At 47.0% G+C, this 19967-nt stretch overlaps 1 long non-coding RNA gene and 3 gene segments (V, D, J or C); 1 reads left to right on the top strand and 3 right to left on the bottom strand.

Annotated features, from left to right (window-relative positions):
• The window catches only part of LOC131829868 (T cell receptor beta constant 1-like), a 145841-nt gene extending 133598 nt beyond the window's left edge, over positions 1-12243 (bottom strand). The window contains 2 exon segments of the C gene segment in view: positions 11663-11974; positions 12093-12243. Coding sequence covers positions 11663-11974; positions 12093-12141 — 361 coding nt within the window.
• LOC131829876 (uncharacterized) lies at positions 210-3357 on the top strand. Its single transcript, XR_009353022.1, has 3 exons — positions 210-326; positions 1158-1239; positions 2962-3357. It is a non-coding gene; the product is annotated as an uncharacterized LOC131829876 (long non-coding RNA).
• Positions 230-1017, bottom strand: LOC131829873 (T cell receptor beta variable 10-3-like). The segment is given in 2 exon segments: positions 230-872; positions 972-1017. Coding segments are annotated over 2 exon segments (457 nt in total).
• On the bottom strand, positions 5334-6228 carry LOC131829874 (T cell receptor beta variable 5-1-like). The segment is given in 2 exon segments: positions 5334-5655; positions 5754-6228. Coding segments are annotated over 2 exon segments (372 nt in total).
• Positions 12244-19967: the final 7724 nt, after the last annotated feature.

Raw genomic sequence — 19967 nt, 5'->3', positions numbered from 1 at the left:
TTATACAAGGCAATAACTGAATGTGTGTGACTGTGGCTGGGACAGGGAGAGCTGGGCAGGCTGTGCAGGGTGATGGTGGAGAGACAGGGGGGTGGACAGGTGCAAACATTACAGGACCTTGCAGTATTATTGCCTCATAGAAGAAAGGCAGCCGGGAGTAGAGACCATGCAAGTGAAGGTCTATGACTTGCAAGGTGAAGAGTAGAAGAGGCCATGGAAAGGATTAAAGGAGTCACCGAAACCCAGATGCAGTAGAAGAATGTGGGGGCTTTGAGATTACCAAGGGACTCTTCATGTATCTCAACTAAAGATGCATTTTCCTTTCTGTGAGTGGAAAGAGAGACCAGCAGAAGAGAGAACTGGCAGGCTAAGGATGTTGGGGTGATGTCCAGTCAGGGTTGAGACTGGCATAGAGATGGACTTCAACCCCAAGTGTTGTATTGCCAACTGTCCTAAGGCTCTCATGCTGGCAAGAGCAGTGACTCCTCTGGAGGCAGGGCCTTCTTGGGGCTCAGTTCAGGGTGATCAGTCCAACTACATTTGTGTGCAAAGAGGAGGCAGCTGTGCAGCGCTGTGGGGTAACTGTTGGCACAGAAGTACACGGATATCTGGGAGGAGGTAACAGAAGGCAGTATGAGGTGGAACTCCTTTGTATTTGGTCTGGAGATATTGTACCCATCGGAGACTTCTCCTCTCTGAGTGCTGCCAGTATTGATGGAATAATATATCAGCCTCAGTCCATGTCCCAGGTCTTGTCGATACCAGTACATATAGTCATAGTTCTCTGTCTGGTGACATCTCAGAAGTCACCCTCTTTCCTGTCCTCGCGATCTCGTTTCTTGGACTCTGGGTGATCCCAGCATCCATGTGTCCTGTAACAGAGAGTGACAGAGACTAATGTTGTCATCTTGGGAGGAAGGTTTGTGTTGTGGTCTTGGGAATTCCAGGGAAGGAAGCCCGCCTGCACTTACCTACCCACAGGAGACAAAGAGCCACACAGAAGAGCCTGGTGACCATGTCCGGGGAAGGGCAGAATCTTATGTCTTCTAGTTTTGTTTTGGGGAAATAGAACTTGGGCACCCAGTCACTCAGTGACATCACTCTCCTTGACGAATGCTTGAGCTGCAGAGCTAACCTGCCACACCCCTTCCCCACAGGAGCAAATCATTAATATATACAAAGTTGAGTGTCTCAGAAGGGGGAGAACTTGTTAGTTTGCTTTCTGAAGAACACTTATAGGTAAATATACTTCTCTTCTACCTTGTATCAAGAAAACCTGTTCCTCTATGAATTATGATAAAATTCTTTATTTGCATACTGTTACAATTTTTTCATAGTATTTTTGTAGACTAAGAAATATTATGATGGTCCTGGTTCTTTGGTGACTTTTCTGTTCAAAATTTGCCTCCAAATACTTTTTAGTTTTTCTCTTTGCCTTAACTCTGGATAATTGGATGTTCAGCCCATAGTGATTTTCTTGTTTAAAATAACCATGTCCAGAAAGTTTTCAAAGTCTCAAGGTCAAGGTCATTGGAATTTGAAGAATTATTTTATGTTGCCTCACAATGCCCTGAGTGACGGGAGCCCTGCCATCTGCACTCAGGTCTTCATGCTCCCATGAGTCAGATCGTTCCCTTTGCTTCAGACGAGGTTACAGACACCAGGCCACATTTGTTCTATGACTCCGCTTTCCACGAGAAAAGAGGAAGCTCATTAGCGACATAGATGAGAAATTCACATGTCTGAGGACCCCAGGGCCACAAGGAGTTGTTTTGTCTCCATTCGGAAGGTCTTGCACCCACCAGATGGGTGAATATTGATTGAACCATACATTTGCTCTGGTGTCAAACTTACAGCTCATCAATATCGGTACACATTGTTATTTCCTATATAGGTCATATCTCAGTGTGAGGCTTCTCTATTTCGGTGGCTGCATTCTTGACATACTCTTCATGGGTAATTCCTACAATCACACAACAGTGAGAAAGGACACGGAATCAGAAATCAGACACAAGGAGTGCCGCACAAAAAGGCTTGTGTGAACCCAGGGGCCTAGGCAAACCCAGGAAGGACTCTCCCCTTATGCCCAGGATTCACTCAGTTCCAAAAGACTAAGAATCACATAGCAAAGAAGTCTACTTCCCATGGCTGGGTTGATGCAAAAACAGAGGGGAGCTTTTCAGCAAGGACTCATATTCTTTGGGGTAGGGGATATGGGATCTCAAAGGTCTGAGGATTGTTCTCATAATGAAGTATGATCTACCCAAAGGACCAGTATCCTCAAGGATGCTTAATTTTTATTTTTTTAGAGATAAGCATTTACCAGGAATATTTCTCTATAAATTTATTTTTAAATTAATTATTGAGTCACAAATTTGTCACAAAATTTGCTAGAAAGATAGACCTCATCTTGAAGCTTTATTTTTTGTTTTGTTTTGTTTTGCTTTTTTTGCACTGATGTTTCCCAAACACCTGGAACACTTCTTACACATAGTGAACACTTCTTAAACATAGTGAACTTCATAAAGTCAATGAAGAATAACTTCAAGCCCTTCTCATTCACGTAGGACCTTTCCAAGACTTAAAGAAAAAATTTTTCTATGTCTTTTTCAAAGAGCACCGTAAAATTTATAAGGTTTAGGCTCCATAAAACCTGGATCTGCTCTGCACATGTATTCAGTAAGTGATTATTGCATTATTGAGGAAAACCCAGGCAGACTCTACTCCTGTAAACATAACCCTAATCTGTTCCATTACAAATAGGTTTGGAACATTAAGGGAGCAGGGACCCATGTGAGCCTGCTGGGAATTCAAAATAAACCAAAATGAACTGGGAAAAGATTTATTCATATATGTTATTATAAGACTTTGGGAAGTTGGATGGAGATATAAATGAAAAAAAAAAAAAAAAGGTGGTCTCTTCTTAAGGGAAGGGTCTTCCAATGGCCTTCTTGCTATCAGCAGGGAGGCTGAAACCGGGAAGAAGAGAACCAGGATGAAGAAGCAATATTGAAGATATGTCGAGGCATCAGGAGACGGACTCTACTGGGACCTTCTGAGAAGCCCATGAAACGCCTCCTCGAATTGTCCCCCTGAATGCAGACACTGGAGGTTTCCTCTCTTGGCTCCTGTCCTGCCGGGAGCATTAGCACGCCTGCAGCTAGCCCTGTGATGTCACAGACGGCCCTGGGGCAGAAAGCCTGGGCATCCGGGCATGCATATGGGGCACGCTGGAGGCAGACTTGCAGGAACATAGCATCCACAGCACTGGAGGGTGCAATCAGAGGCAGGACGGAAGGTCCTAGAGCTCCACCATGAAGGACTCTTTTGAATAAAACTGTACTTTTCCTTTATCAGATCTTTTGTGTGATCACCAACCACACCAAAACCACAATGTTCTGGAAGCACCACACCTTCTTGCATATCAGACTTCATATCAAACAGAGAGTGCTGTCACAGGTCTCATTTTCTCATTCCCATAAGAGGCAACTGCTTGCAGTTAATCTCACATAATACATTATCAGATGACTGTATTTACATTTCAGATGACTTCGTGTCTGGCACACAGGTGAGTCAGGCCCAAGTAATCCGTGCCTGCCTTTGATCCCAGAATTGCCCCCAGTAAAAAAATTGTGCTAGACCAGAGATTTATTGGAGTTACAAGGGAACTAAAGATTCCTTGTGTTAGGCAATTTGCTTTATTTTTCTTGCATAAAATCTCTGCAAGACACATATTATTGACCTCAGTTTACAAGTGGAAAAACCCAGCCAAATATTTTTCCAGGTCACTAGTCCAAGGCAGGTCAGAGCACAAACAGATGAAATCTCGGAAGTCTCCTTCAGCGGGTCACCTCCCTGTGCAAACGACTGTGTCAGGGCCAGCATTTCTGGAAGGCGCTTTTGGTCAGTGTTCCAATTGTGAAGATGTCACCCTCTCCCCAAATGCATTATGGGGGTAGCAGTTAGGTTGGCGTGGCCTAGGTCTGAGCTCCAGTCTGATGTCTGTGAGCTGTGCCTCCCCAGCCACTCCCTTACATTGTAACAACTGGCCCTCTCACTTGCAGTGTGGATAAGCTGTTCTAGCCCACCTGGGGCTGGAGAAAATTAATCGAAATAGTGTGCTTAAGTATATAGCGCCAGGAAAATGAGCAATACATAAGGGAATTTTCTATAAGTTCACAGAAAAGGAATAGAATTAAAACTCTGTATGTTCGCTAATAAGCTTATACCTGCCACCTGAAAATGGTTATGCCACACATTTACTAGCTGTGGGCTCTCTGCTGTTTTCTGCAGTTACTGGCCTGGCCAGAAGTAGCAATTTCAGCTTTTCTTCTCTTTTTTTAAGATTATTTATTTATTTGACACAGAGAGAGATCACAAGTAGGCAGAGAGGCAGGCAGAGAGAGAAGGGGAAACAGACTCCCTGCCAAGCAGAGAGCCCGATGCGGGGTTCGATCCCGGGACCCTGGATCATGACCTGAGCCAAAGGCAGAGGCTTAACCCCCTGAGCCACCTAGGCACCCCAGCAATTTCAGCTTTTCCGATGGAAAGTGCTAGAAGTAAGAGAGAGCTGCAGCCTCCTCAGACCCTCCCTCCTCCAGAATGTCCAATGGTTTAGAAGCACTAGTTCCTGTATTAACTCCCATTTCCTTGAGATTCCCAGAGGGCTCCTGTTTCCTTGGCTGAATCCTCTGAGAGACTGGAAAGACCCTGGTCCCTTAGCTCCTGTATTGGAGGATACCTGGCCCCACCCTAATGGAACCTGGTGGGACAGACACATATTCTCTGGCTTGAAGCTGGTTCTAGAAGTGGGCAGGCAATAGTTGTGGTAACCCCACCCCATGATGTGCGACCTGCCCACCACAGCTCTGCCGGTCCCGAGATGGAAGACGCAGTGGTCTGCTATATCTAATTGGTGAAACGCCGTAAAATTTTAGGGAAATGTTGATTTCAGAGACCTAGTGCCCTAGATTTGACTCCTGCCTCTGAGACTTTAAAAAGGAAAATTTTTGAAAGTCCATGAGATACCATTTTGTATCTATAATGTGGCATACTGAGAGCTTCCTCATCTGTGAAATGGGCATACTCACGTCTATCTTGCATTAAAATACATCCTGCATGCCGGCACCCTAGCACAGTGCAGGAGCTCCTGCCATTTGCCAGGAATTTCGAGAATATTCGGTGAATCTGGGCCCCCAATGTTCAGGAGTGCTCTGACTGAGCTCCGCAAGACAGAGTGTTAGGAAAAAACCTAGAAGCATCCCTGGAACTTGGCTGAGGTCCCCTTCCCTCTCCCTCTTACACCCTCAGCTGGGACAGGAAAGTTTGAGTACAGAAAGCCGGTCACACTGTAGGGCTGTGTCTAGCTGCTGGCACAGAGATACAGGGCGGAGTCTCCTGGCTCCAGCAAGCTCAGGTTTAGCTGGGAGCTGTAGTTACTGAACTGTTGAGCTGAGAACCGTTCTGGCATGTCTCCTTTGTCTCTCGGGGCCTGTGCAAAATACTCAATGAGGAACTTGGGGCCCTGCCCCAGGGTCTGCTGGTACCATCGCACACTGTTGTGCCCAGAGACAGGTTGGCATGTCAGCACAGCCGTCCCCCCACTGCCTTGGATTAGGTGTCTGGGCGTCTGGATGACTTCGGCACCTGCCGGACCTGTAGAGGGAGGAGATAGCTGCTGATGACCTGGTCTAGGAAGGAATTTGAGATTCCAGCAGCAGTTCAAGTGACGTCCCACCTGAGCTAGGACTCACCTGCCCCTAGGAGACAGAGGGACACCCAGCAGAGCAGCTGGGTGCCCCTGGCAGAGCCAGGCAGCACAGGACGGCGCATCTTCTGACTCAGGGCTCTGGTCTTCTTCCCTTGGCTCTGTTCAGAGGGCTTGCCTGTGACGTCACCATTCTGATGTCACTGTCCTGGTCGGCTCCTGCAGCCATCCTGCACCCTGCACCCTCCGGGCAGGCTCAGCTGCAGCAGGTCCCCCTCCATCCTGGCCAGCTGCCTCCCGGGCGGCTGGGGCGGGCTGCGCTGTGCTGGGTGGCCCTCCCCCACAGCTTCTCTGTTTTCCTCTCTGCTCCTTTCTCTGCACCTGACTTGGGTTATTCAGGCTGCCCCACGGAAGCCTCATCAGACTCTGCACCAATGTAGGCTCCAAGAGAGGCCTTCACACCAAGAAAGGTGGAATTCGTAGCTCCCTGTTGTGGCAAACACACCTGAGCATCAGTTAATGTGAGAAGACTGTAATCGGCCCTTCAGGTGTCAGCACTGACTCTGATTGATCAGCAATCTCCTTGCTGCCTGGACCAAGGCAAGCCTCTTCTTAACCCTCCCTCTCCCAGACGCTGCTGTCAGTGGCCCGCTCAGTGGAGCCACAGCGCCCTCAAGTGGCCCAAGCAGGCCAGGTACAGGTTTGGGCTCAGGATTCTGCGGGGCCCAGCTCTGGGTGATTGGACGCGCAGCTATGTCTAGCTCACCCTTTGCACGTGTTCATGAAGGAAGCATGAAGCAAACATTTTTCCAAGAAAAGAATGCATATTCTAAATCTCAACAGTTAGTGTTCTAGGAAAGGGGATACCAGCCAGTCATCAGATGCCAGCTGCCCTGGGGAAGTGATAGGACTTTGGGCAAAGTGTTCTCTGTAAGCAAAGGTAATTCCTGGAAGAGGCTGACTGTGGAGTTTTAGGGCCCCCAAAAATGTAAGCGGCTAGGGAAATAAGCCCATCACTCTCACGAAGAGGGAACTACATGTACCATATGTGTATGTATATATAATATATATTAAAACCCTATTCATATATATGTATATATAATACATAGGTAGTAATAACTTGTTCACATCTCTTGCTCTTTTTAATTGAATTTTCTATTTTATTGTTGATTCGTAAGACCTCTTTACATGATGGATACCTGCCCTCTTTCAGATCGCCATCTATCCATCTTAATATCTTTTGACAAACAGAATTTTTAATGTTTTGATCAAGAAAAATACACTTTTTCAAGATGCGAACATTCCTTGTCCCCAAGAAATCTTTGCCCACTTCAAGGGTGAGGAGGAGAATTTGCTGTTTTCTTTCAGAAGCTTTACCGTTCAGAAGTTGTACAGATCATCGAGAACGTTGATCCAAGTCATAATTTTTTTATGACGAGGGTCTGCAAACTTTGTAAGGGGCCAGATAGTGCCTGGCTTAGGTGTTGAGCACAAGGCAGTCTCTGAGTCCACCACTCCGTCTGCCATTGTAATGCAAACGCTGCCAGAGGCAGTAAGAACGCGCCTGACAATAGGCCTACCAAACTTTCCATTCGGATCCGGAAATCTGAGTTTCATTTAATTATCATATGTCACAAAATGTCATTCTTTTTATTTCAACCACTAACCATGTAAAGACCATGATTAGCCATATAAAAGCAGGCAGAGGTCATGTTTGAGCCGTGGGTCTTCGTTTGCCCTCTCCTGAGATGCAAGGATTGAAATTCATTCTTTTTCCATGTGGATACACATTTCTTCCAGCCCCACTTGTTGAAACACTATTTTCCTCTCTTTGTGCTCCTTTTAGTGTTTAATCTAGAGATTATGACATGCATCTTTAATTTGTCATAGTCTAGCTGCAAAATGGTCTATTAACTATAGGTTTTTTTTTTTAATACATGCCCTTTATTAGGGGAAGAAAGTTACTTCCAATTACTTCTTATTTGCTAAGAGTGTTTCTTGGCAACAGGTGTGTTGGATTTTTCAACTGTTTTTTTTTTTTTTTGAGACTCTATAGAGATGATTGTATAATTTTCCTCTTTTTTTTTTTAGTATTTGATATAGTAAATTACATGGATAGTTTTTTAAATGTTAAAGCGACTGCACATTACTGAGATAAATTCCTCTTGGTCATGCTATGTTATCATTTTTAGATGTTACATTCCATATATTAAAATTTAAAAGGATTATGAATCTGTGTTCACGGGGGATATTGGTCTGTAGTTCTCGTGCAGTACTTTTGTCTGATTTTTTAAAAAAATATTTTATTTATTTATTTGACAGACAGAGATCATAGATAGGCAGAGAGACAGACATAGAGAGAAGGGGGAAGCAGGCTCCCCGCTGAGCAGAGAGCCCGACATGGGGCTTGATCCCAGGACCCTGAGATCATGACCCGAGTGAAGGCAGAGGCTTAACCCACTGAGCCACCCAGGGATCCCCTTTTGTCTGGTTTTGGTGGTAGCTGTGCTGGCCTCAGAATGAGTTTGAGATGATTTCCTAGCCTTCAGTTTTCTCCCCCCCCATGACTTTAGTGGCATCCTATCAATTTTGATGTATTTTCATTTTTACGCTGTTAAAACCACCTTGTAATTTTCCTTTGGATTTATTCTTTGTCCCAAGGTCAAGAATATACTATGTATGACTTAGATGCTTTTAAATGTCTTAATTCTAATTTCAAGCCCAGAGTCTCTAGTCCATCTGGGTACACAATCACGTGCAGCTGAAAAGAACACATATCCCGCTGCTGTTGTGTGAAATACTCTATTAACGTCAATTAGGTCACGTTGATCAATAGCGTTGTTCATGCCTATTGCAGCCTTACTGACTTGTGCGTGTATGTTAACTTGTTCAGTCCATTACCGGGAAGTACTAAAACAATGGTTTTAATTGTGGATTTGTCTAGTCTTCCTTGCATTACAACCCATTTTACTTCAGTGTTTTGAAGCTCTGTTTTTAGTTTTTATTATTTTTTTTTTAGATTTTATTTATTTATTTGGGAGAGAGAGAGCAGGAGAGGAGAGAGGTCAGAGGGAAAAGCAGGTTCCCTGCCGAGCAGGGAGCCTCATGTGGGACTCGATTCCAGGACTCCAGGATCATGACCTGAGCCGAAGGCAGTCGCTTAACCAACTGAGCCACTCAGGTGCCCTGAAGCTCTGTTTTTAGAAGCATAAATACTCATGATTATTATGTCTTCTTAAGAGATGACCCCTTTGTCATTTGGTTATGACTTTCTTTATCCCAGAAGATATCCTCTGCCCTGAAGTTTACTTTGTCCGATATTAATACTGCTCTCCAGCTTTCTCTGGGTGAGTAATTAGCACGGTACACCTTTTCCACCCTTTTACCTTTTACATTCCGAGTCTTTGTACTGCATTTCTGGAAGGTAGCACATAGTTTTGTTTATTTAATATCACAATCTCTGTTTTTTAATTAGGGCATTTAGACTCTCTTTGATGTGGTTATTGATCTGGTTACGTTCATGTCTACCATGCTGCTATTGGTTTTTTGTTAGTCCTGTCTCTTCTTCGTCTTTTTATTCTTGTTAAACATCTTCTTGTAGATTAATTGGGTATTTTAATAATAATTCCCTTTTATCTTTTTGTTGGTTTATTAGCTACAACTCTGCGTTTTATTATTTTAATTATGACTCCATGGTTTGTGCCATATAGCTCTGCCTTACTGCATTCTACCTTCAAGTGATGTTACACCAGCTTGCATAGACTATGAAAACCTTCCAATGATATGACACTCGTCCATTATCCTCTCCCTGTTTTTACGTGACTGCTGTCATACATTTTACTTTAACATATATTATAAACCCCACACTATGGTGGAATTATTTTGGCATAAACAGCAAACTGTCCTTTAAAGACATTTACATTTTTAAAAACTTGGGTCACTAAGCATTGGGTTACTTGAAGTTCCCCCGGAGCTCACCATTGCCCTTTCTCCCTCTGTGTCATTATGAAATCATTTACTATTACACCTTTGAGATCATTCATCTTCTCTTCCTTAATGTCTAATTTGCTATTAATTTTACCCATTGTGTTTTTCATCACAGAAATATATTTTTATCTCCAGAAGTTTGATTTGGATTTCTAGTTAACTTTGAACATGTAGGATACAGTTATAGCAACTGTTTTCATACTTTTATCTGTCAATTTGTCAAATTAGGATTTGTTTCTGTCCACTGATTTTTCTCTCCATGATGGGTCGTTTTCCCTGTCTCTTTGCATGCCTATAATCTTTGATTAGATGCCAAACATTATGTATTTTACATTTTCAGGTGCTCAGTGTTTCTGTTACTTCCACTGTATTCTTTGCTTTGTTCTGTGATTTGGTTACATTACTTGGAAACAAAAAGCAGACATTCCTAGCGGGCATATTCTCCTGGAGAATTGGACTAGCTGTTTCTAAACATACATGAAAAGTACAAAGAGTCCAGCGTGGTGAAGAACTCCTAATAAAAAGGAACGAAGCTGCCCGGAATTAGACTGCCAGATGTCGAGAACTACCATAAAGCTATAGTAAACAGGGCATTGTGGTATTCGTGCGAAAACCGACAAGACCCACAAACGTATCAGATGAGAGATGTAGGGAAACAGACCCACACATGTACAGTGACTGATTTCAGACAAGTGATATTACACAGTGGCGAGGAAAGTATTCTTCATCCAAGAGTATTGGGTCAGTTGGAAAACCATCTGCAAAAACATCACTTGACTCCTTCCCCGTTTCATATACAAAAAATTAATTCCACCTGGATTGCAGACCCATGTATGTAAAAGGGGTAAAATATAAATAAGTTAGAGGGGAAATCTAAGAAAACACGATCATTTCGAAGTAGGCAAATATTTTCTAGATACCAGAATGCAAACCAAAAAGGGGGGAAAAAATGGAATGATTTTGGATTAAGAATTTCTGTGTATCGAAAGGTACCATTAAGAGAGTGGAAGAGGGACCCACAGAGTATGCATGTGTGTGTGCATGTGTGAGCACAAGGGTGCGTGTGTGTGTGTGTGTGTGCACACCAAGTGGAACACTCCTACACCTCTGGTATGAATGTCATTTGGCCTAACTACTTTCAAAATGTCAGAGTCCCAAATGGCTGATACAACTATCATTCAGGTCTCCTCTGAATCACTTCTTTTTAGCCCATTCTCAACTGGAGTTCCATTTTATATAAACCTCGGTTAATGTGGATCATGGTGGTGGCTGACAGTGGCTCTGGATTAATTGATCTCAGTGACAATCGTTGCCAAGGATTCTAATTTACTTATCTTTTTTTTTAAAAGATTTTATGTATTAATTTGACAGAGAGAAATCACAAGTAGACAGGCAGCCAGAGAGAGAGAGAGAGGGAAGCAGGCTCCCTGCTGAGCAGAGAGCCCGATGCGGGACTCGATCCCAGGACCCTGAGATCATGACCTGAGCTGAAGGCAGCGGCTTAACCCACTGAGCCACCCAGGCACCCTAATTTACTTATCTTTATGGCTGGTAGCCACACATGATCTTAGCAGTGTTCCAGATTGGTGAGCCCATCCCTGGGCATATAGCATGGCCTGAATAAGGGACACGGAGTAACCAGAGTTTATTATAAATGTGCTGAAACGTCATAGTTTTACAAGAGACTGTCACAATACCTGAGACTAAATTCTGATATTCCATCCCAATTATAAAATCTTGAACTGTATAAAGGAATCCAAAAAGCACATAAGCCAAAATTATTATAAGCCAAAAGATGTTCTGGTATTTTGAAGGTTATTTCCTGACGTTTTACTATCAGAAGAACAGCTGAAGTCCCAAATGCTCTTATTACCCCTGATGAGGAAGAACAGGGCACCTCCTCTGTTCAGAGATCCTGTGAGCGAGGAGGAGTGAGCCCACGAGGTTTGTGAGGAGCAAGGAGGGGACGGTGCCCCACTGTGGTGGGACTGCTGGCACAGAGGTACACAGCCGAGTCCCCCTGCTCTGCACGCTGGATCTGCAGAGTGGAGTTGGTCCCCTTAGACCTCTTGACCGACAACCGATCATTGGTCATCCCTGATTTGTCCACTGGATCCGTGTTTTGGAAGTAAACCAAAAACTCCAGGCCTTTCCCTGTGGTCTGTCGGTACCAATAAAGGACAGTATGACCAGAAATGGGATCACACCCGAGAGTTACATTTTGGCCCCTCTCTGTGACCCTGTGCCTGGGGAACTGGGAGACTCCGGGTCCTGTGTGACCTGGGGAGACAGAAATCGGGCACAGTCAGGAGAAATGGGTTGTCCTCTTAGCACGTAATCATCGCTCACACTCACACACAAGCATTCGCTGAAACCGCTTGGTGTTCTGAGGACTCACCTTGCCCCAGGAGACAGAGGGTCACCCAGCAGAGGAGCCTGGGGTCCATGGTGGAGTCAGGGCTGGGCTGGGCGGTTCGCCAGATGGAGGTTTTCTCGTGAGCATGGTTTGAGAAGGAGGGAGGTCCCTTGTCTGCACAAGGCAGTTCTACAGTGACATCACTGAGCCCCAGGATTGCTGCTATCACTTGATTAAATCTAAGGTGCCAGCCGTTCTGAGATGCACCATTCTGCTGTGGACTGTTAAGGAAGAAAAAAGTGATTGTCACTCATACTCAGAAGTGCTAAAATATAAAACATCATGAAGCTTAGAATGAATGGACACTGGTCATTGGAAATTAACTTGACGTAATCACGGATTCTGTCAGGTCCTGGCTGCCAGCGCTCTGAACCATGACACTCAGCTGCCCCACACTCAGCCCCTGGCCGATTCCCCTGTCTCTTAGGGACTTTCTCAGCTTATGTGTCAACAGCACTTCCAACCTGAGGGATAGAAAGCTGACCTATCACTGCCCTTGCGTGTTCCTATTTCGACCTCAACCATGCGTTTGCCTGGTCACATCTGTGGTTTGGGCACAGGCACGGGGAGGTGTGGGGAGGGGCAGTCACACCTGTGTCCTGAAAGCACTTTGAATTCACTGTTCAGACCTACAAGGGGGTGGGATGATGCCGCTGGCAAGTACTGATCTAAGTTGGGATCTTCTATTAACTCTGGAGATGAAAAGCCGAATTCCTTCTCTCCACTCATTCATCTCCATAGCTCTTTCTATCCTCAACAACTTATCATGGTGACTCTGGTGTTTCTAAGTCACTTCTAAATAAAGGGCACCTGGGTGGCTCAGTCAGTTGAGTGTCTGACTCTAGATTGCAACTCAGGTCATGATCTCAGGGTCTTGGGATGGAGTCCGCGTTGGGCTCCTCACTCAGCGTGGGGGTGGGGAGAGTCAGCTCGAAGATTCTCTCCCTCTGCCCGCCCCACCCCCGGTCATGTGTGCTCTCTCTCTCTTACTCTCTCTCAAATAAATAAATCTTTAAAAATTTAAAAAAATAGTAAAATAAAGAAGTGTTCCCAACATCCCCCCCGAGGAGTCAGACGGTTTCACATTTATTCTGGTGAGAGGTATGTGGTGAAGATGGGGGGCGGGGGTGGGTAAACTGATCCTTGGCCTCCTTAAAAGTCTGCTTAGTGACTTGATCGCTCATTTGCATTCCTGACAGAGCTTTCAAAACCTTATCGGTGCCCCGCCTCCAATAAGGAATGATACCCAAGTCCTCCCAAAACAAGATAAGATGCCTCTGAGCTGTGATGTGGGGAAACTGGCCTGCTTCTGGCCCCTGGAGTCTCCTCCACCACTGAGGGGCTTATTAGGGTGCCCCGTCCAACCTCCACTCTGACCTTCAGCCCTACCTCCAGCTTTCACACCACACGGCCAGGCTTCACAAGGAAAACGTTAGTGGCGATGTTAATTTCACCTTCGATGTACATTTTCCTATTTTCTAATCACTTAACAGGCCAACTGATCAGAATCAGCTTGGATTTTGATTAACGTCGTTTTCCCGTACATCTTATACGCTTGAAGGGACCACTTACTTGCCTCTCCCCTTTCCCTCATTCTAACAATCCCTTCTCACAGATTTCCCTTCCCTCATTATCTGGCTGAAGGAATGATTTTCTCAAAGCTCAGCTCTCTGGGGCCTGGCCACCGACCAGACCAGCTGCCTCTAGAACCTCTCCACGGTCAGTGTAATGATGCCTTTTCCTCCAGTGGTTGTGGGACACACACACTCCCTCCTGGCCTTGGTGTGTGGTCTGAAGATGGACAGCCCCTTCCTCCCTGTGACCCTGTGGTTGCTGCGCCTCCCACACAGACACCATCAGACTGGCATCTGTAATCTGGTTCCATTTATCACCTCTGGGTCCATGCAAAAGGCCATCAACCCTTCTAAGCCTGAGCCTCCTCTACACAGGATTAAGGCCACTTCACAAGGTCTTATGAGGAGTAACGCATATCCTTGGTGGGTATAGTAAGTGCCCACGCCTGTCTTCCTCCCAGTCTTGTCATGTAAGGGGATGTGGCTGGAGCTCGCAGACCTCCAAGCCTATGAGTGATGGAAGAGCCCTACTCATCCTCCAGGAGCCAGAGTCTGGAGAACGTGGGAGCTTGAAGAAGCGTCATTACTTAAGACCAGTCAGGAAAGGTAGGCAGTAGATGACCGAGTGTCCATGGACCTGTCACTCCCTTGTGCAACATGAAGCATCAGATAGAAGCAAGTTAGGTCTGTGTCTACCAAGCCGGACAAATGAAATGCAAAGTAGAATAAGGGGGAGAAGTGTGCATAGGGCAACTAATGGGCACAGGCCATCCCACTTTTTGCAGGTGTATTTCAGTGGAAAGGTTTGCAGGACCCCAGAGAAGAGAGTTGGTAGGAAACACAACAGAACGTTAATATTGGCTACACACCTAAGACAGGGACTGATGGAGGTGTGTTTGGAGAGGGGAGAGGATTATTAATGCTTAACATCTTCTTTGTACATTGTTGATTTTTTTTTTTAATTACAAAAACATAGCTTAACCACATGACAACTTGACATTCAGACCCTTGATGGGGTTTCAGGATGTGTGGTGTCTAAATGGGCAAAGTCCAGAAAGGCACAGGTCATGGAACACTTAGCAATGCCACCCCCTTTTTTATTTTTACTTTTTTGAATATGTGCATACGACTGGCCTCTCACTGCTAAGGCAGGGCGGGTGAGCAGTGAGGTGGGCTGGTCTGATGTTGCCTTTAACTGGTGCTATGAATAAACACGGTTTCTCTCTCTGAGGGACGGACCACCGCTGCTGGGGAGTGGAGGTCTTGCCTGACTCCTCATTACAGAATAAGCTTGCATCATTCCCTTATTTGAAAAAGAAGGGGCATGAGCGCCTTCTAGTGCCTGTATTTCCAAACTCAGCAAAAGTAAGTACATGTTTCCAGGGCTAGAGATACCTGTCTTCTTGTTCCTAATTTGACCAACAACATTATTACAACGCTGATTGTGATGTGATCCCAGGGTTCGTCAACAGGTCACAGCCTCCTCAAATAAGGTTTTTGCAAACGAGTGGGAAGAGCGGCTGTCCCCAGGGAAGATGTTCTGGCTCCAGTCTTTGTAAGGTTGGACCCTGAAATAAGTCGTCTATTTCTGGTCTTCTCTGCCTCAGGAGAGGAAACTGCATCAGTCTTCAAAGCATTGATGTGAATCATTCAGGCAAAACCTGGGTTTCAGTCTGTCCTTGGGCCATTCTCGGCATCTGTTTGATAATGCCACCCTGAAGGACTCTTAAAATTCTTCAAGGACTAATACATAGACTCTCTCTAAAAATGGAACCTCTGGAGTGGCCTCAGCAGGTACCTGGGTGTTCTTCCTTCTGCTATTGGCACTGAGGAGAACAAGGGGTTAAAGACATCCACACTCCCCGCACAGCTGAGGTTTACAGTTTAGAGAGGGAGAGGCTTTCCAGTAAATGGGGTCGTGTACAATGATCGCTGAGTACTGGAGGCTTTGAGCAGCTGGGGTACCGAGACCGACCCAGTCATCCCGTGAGCAGTGCTCCCTTGATGGGGCGCTCGCCAACAGGAGAGCGGCGGCAAGGGGAAACCGAATGAGAAACCTGTGTGGACGCAGGAAGAACAGCCTTCTGTTGGGGAGGAAGGTGACACCTGTGGGGAGTGACGGGAGCTGAGCCTGGTGTGGTGGAGGCAGAAAAAAGAGCAAAGGCAGTACAGAGGACAGCCAGGAGTGGACAGGTGGGGACAAAGTCTCTGGCTGAGACGAAAGTGCCCTGGGGCAGACGGACCCATCCAAGGCTAGTGAGAACAGGAATCTAGACCTGTGGTGTCACAGGTGTTGGATTTCAGGGGCACCTGGGGGGCTCAGTCAGGCTCAGCCTTTGGCTGAGGTCACGATCCCGGGGTCTTGGGGTACAGCCCTACGCGGGCTCCCTGCTCACCAGGGAGTCTGCTTCTCCCTCTGCCTTTCCCCTTGCTTATGCTCTCTCTCTCTGTCTCTCTCTCTCTCTCTCAGATAAATATATAAAATTTTCAGGAGAAAAAAAAAAAAAGAACATTGGATTTCAAAAGGTCTTCCCTTTCTGTAAGCACCTGGGTAAGCGGAATGGCTCTGAAGTCCAGAGCTGTGACAGCTCGGATGGCAGAGCCACAGAAGGGCTCTGTGAAAGCTCCAGAAGAAGGGCTCCAGAAGAGGAGGCTGGGTCCCCATACTGGCGAGTCCAGGAGAGGATGCCCTGGGACGGCGTCCTCCGTCGCCAGCCCTTCTTCTGTTGGCCTGTCTGTGCAGGGGAGGGGACTCTGGGGTGCCGGCTGGAATGAGAGGACACAGAGGTCAGGGACACACTGTCAGACAAGAGGACGGCAGCTTTGGCTATGACAGAAAGTCACAGGCCCATGGGGTATTTCTCCTTTGTGCAAGTGGTATTCTATCGGCTTAGCCCGGCTTGGGGTTCTGTTGACGTCTGTACATGCCTGGCCACAGACAGCAGTCACGAGCATCTCAATGTCCCCCTCTGTCCTGTTCTTGTTCTCTTGGGGTCTGGATAGTTCCGGCATCCAGTCTCTGACTGAGAGAAACCAGAGCTGGAGTCAGTGCCAAAGAGGGATCCTGCTAGGGTAGACACACAGTAAAGTCTGAGGATAGGGCTTAGTGTGCCCAGGAAAGGGCTTTGCGGGGGAGGGGGATCCCCTGCCCCAGGAGACAAAGGACCACACAGCAGAGGAGCCTGGTGGCCATGCAGAGTCAGGGCAGAACAGAGGAAGCAGGGGACATTTCTCCAGTTTGGGTGTTGGGGAAGTAAGACCTGGCTCAGAGTAAAGTCAGACAGTGACCCCTTCACCCACCCCTTATCTCACTGTCTACCTTCCACTACCCTCCACATCTGGTCTTAGACCTTCACTGATATGGTCTCTACTCCAGGCTGCCTTTCCTCTGTGAGGCAGTAGCGCTGCAAGGTCCTATAATGTTTGCACTCCCCTGTCTCTCCATCGACACCCTGCACAGGACCCCCCAGTTCTGTCTGACCCAGCCACACTCCTGCACCTCATTTCCTTGTATGCGTCATGTTCTTTTCCTCAGGAAATCTTTTTCACAGGCCGTCTCTTCTGCCCCAAACATAGGCCCCTTCTTCTTATTCCTAGATCTCTACTCCGTTCCTCACGTGGAAAGATATCCCAGGTACATTTACTCTTTCTTGCAAAAAAATAAAATTTTAATTTAGCTGAAATAAATGGAGGCATTCATTCAGATATTCATTTAAGGGGGGATTTGTTTAGTTGAGACACAAAGAACACCACAATTTCAGTTGCATTATATGAAACTTGTACAGCAAAGCACACCGTAAAAATGAAAACGTAAGTCACAGATTAGGAAAAGATGCGAGGGATGTGTGCAGAGGATGACGATTCAGTGTGGAATTATATGTTCCCCACAGTTGCCAAGGGAAGAGGTCATAATGCTCTACAAACTTTCCACTGCCACCCAGCTGGACTGCAGGATGGTCTGGGGAGTCCCAGCCGCCCCCCCCCACCCCGACCAACCCGGCTGCCCAAGCTACTGACGGGGGAAGGACCCGTGGGGGAAGCTTGGACTTGGGAAACATGAATTTGCTTCCGGGTTCTGCTTCTACTAGACCACGAGACCCTGAGGAATTGGCTAACTGTCCCTATGCTTTTTCACCTACAAAGAGGGTATAGGACTATTTGATTGGGCTGACTGCTGCAAAGTGTTAAAACATACAATATCGACAAAGAATCTAGCACACCCAGGGGGCTCAGTAGCCACTCCTATGTTGGTGTCACCCAGGACTTGACAGGCATCGGGTGGTGAGGGCACAGACGCGGAGACACTCAGTGTGGGGACAGACATGGAAACACCCAGGCCATGCCTGTGAGCCTGGCTTCTGCTAGTGGACCGTACTCCAAGCTCAGGAGGACAGGAAATGTCTGAAAAGACCGAACACCTCCCTTTTAGGAGAGAAACCTCAGTGGGAGCCTGCCTGCTCTCTCACTGGTAGAGCCAGGCTGGTAGTTTTGTGGACAGAATGCTGATGACCACACAATGCTGGTGTGCCAAGCAGCTGGTGCAGAGAGGCACAGCCGAGTACAACGGCCCCCAGGAGCTCATGCACAGCTCAGAGTCATAGTCACTGAACAGTTGCCCTGAGAATCGATCCGAGAAGTTTCCTTTTGTTCTTTGCATACCTTCATAAAACTCTAAGAGGACCTGGGGGGCCCTGACCTGGGGCCTCATGATACCAAGATACTCTGGGCTGCTCAGAGATAGGGGAACATCTCAGAGTCACTAGCTGTCCTTTTGCTTTGAGCAGGTGTCTTGGAGTTTGAGTGACTCTAGCCTTCACTGGTCCTGTGGAATGCAGACACAAAATGAGCAGGGGAGAGCCTGATGGCTTACCCAGATAGTAAAGTAGAGAATTCAGGAGTCAGCAAGCTCCAAAGATCAATGCTGTCCTTGCCCGCTGGACTGACCTGCCCATGGGTGACAAAGCCTCAGCCAGCAGAGGAGCCTGGAGCCCAAGGCACGGCGGAGCTGGGCAGCACTGTGCCTCTCAGGGTTCTGGTCCTCTTGGGTAAGAGCTGAGCTCTCAGGTTCGCTCTTCCTGGCTGGAAGGTAATTCTGGGAAGGCACTGCCATCCCAGAACACAGAGAGTGTTGCCCTGAACCCCAGACTCCCTTCCCGTCTGCAGGCAGGAGGGCTGGCTTCTGGCAAGGTCCAGGCCCACGCAGCTGCCCAGATGGGTCTCTGAGGCCAGCCTCCTCTGCGGCACCTGCCCGCCACCCCGCCCCTCCCCCACCACTAGGATGCCTGTTTACCTCCCACCACCCCCCCCCCCCCCCGACCCCTAGTTGTGCTGGAGCTCTCCTGCACACCAGTGCATTGGCTGGGGGGACGGGCTGGGACTAAACCCTGTTCCCACTCTGCCTGCGTGTCCTCCAATCCCCTTTCCGATGTCAGGTTCACAACAAGCTTTGTCATTACGTTTTCCTTTCCCCGGGCAGCATGCACACACCCGTCCAGACTGGCTGGTGCTGCAGAATCACCAAGATTCAGTCCATCTGATCAGATCCAAAGGGGCCTGGATTGCTTATGAATTACTAGGAGTAGAGATTCCCCAGAAACCATTCCAAGACTTTATCGGCTTACAGCACAAGCTTAACCAACTCAGGATTTCCCGCCCTCAAGTGCAGACCAGGTATAATGTTCTGGATAGTTTAAGTCCAGACCTCTGGATGAGCCCTTTCCCGAGAGGCTAACCTCTGTGGATGATATTAACTGGGATGATATTAAAAGTTAATATCAGTTACCTTGCAGATGAGTGTAGCTCGTGGGAGAAATGGCAGGGGCAAGGAGGCAGGGTCACCAGCTGTCCTGGTTTGCAAGACCTGTTCCCTCAGCTTCCTTCTCCAGGTCATGTTTCATAGTCCCTACTTTTCCCTGCTCAAGGCAGCAGTGTCCCTTAGCTACAGGGCTCGAGTGCGCAGGGACCCACACTTCTCATCCTCCCAAGCCAGTTGTCTGAGGCTATAAGAGCCACCCGCTCATGCCAGCCATAGAAGGCTTCTTCCCTTCCCCGCCTTCTGGCTTCCCTTTCCCTGCCACACCTGTGTACTCCTAGACATAGCAAGGGAAAATGAGGCTCGGAGACTGTATTTTGATTTTAAAAAAGGAACAAAAGCCCAAACATTCTGCAATTAGCAGTAACAGAAGTTCTAACATTCTGCAATTAGCAGTAACAAAAGCCCTAACAGTCTGCAATTAGCATTGCTGAGATAGTCAGCAGAAGTGTAGAGAAATATGAATGTGAA

The sequence above is a fragment of the Mustela lutreola genome, chromosome 4 (assembly GCF_030435805.1).
Source record: "Mustela lutreola isolate mMusLut2 chromosome 4, mMusLut2.pri, whole genome shotgun sequence".
NCBI classification, from domain to species: Eukaryota; Metazoa; Chordata; class Mammalia; order Carnivora; family Mustelidae; genus Mustela; species Mustela lutreola.
Note: the sequence above shows the minus strand (reverse complement) of the source record. Positions and strands in the feature narration are given on the sequence as shown.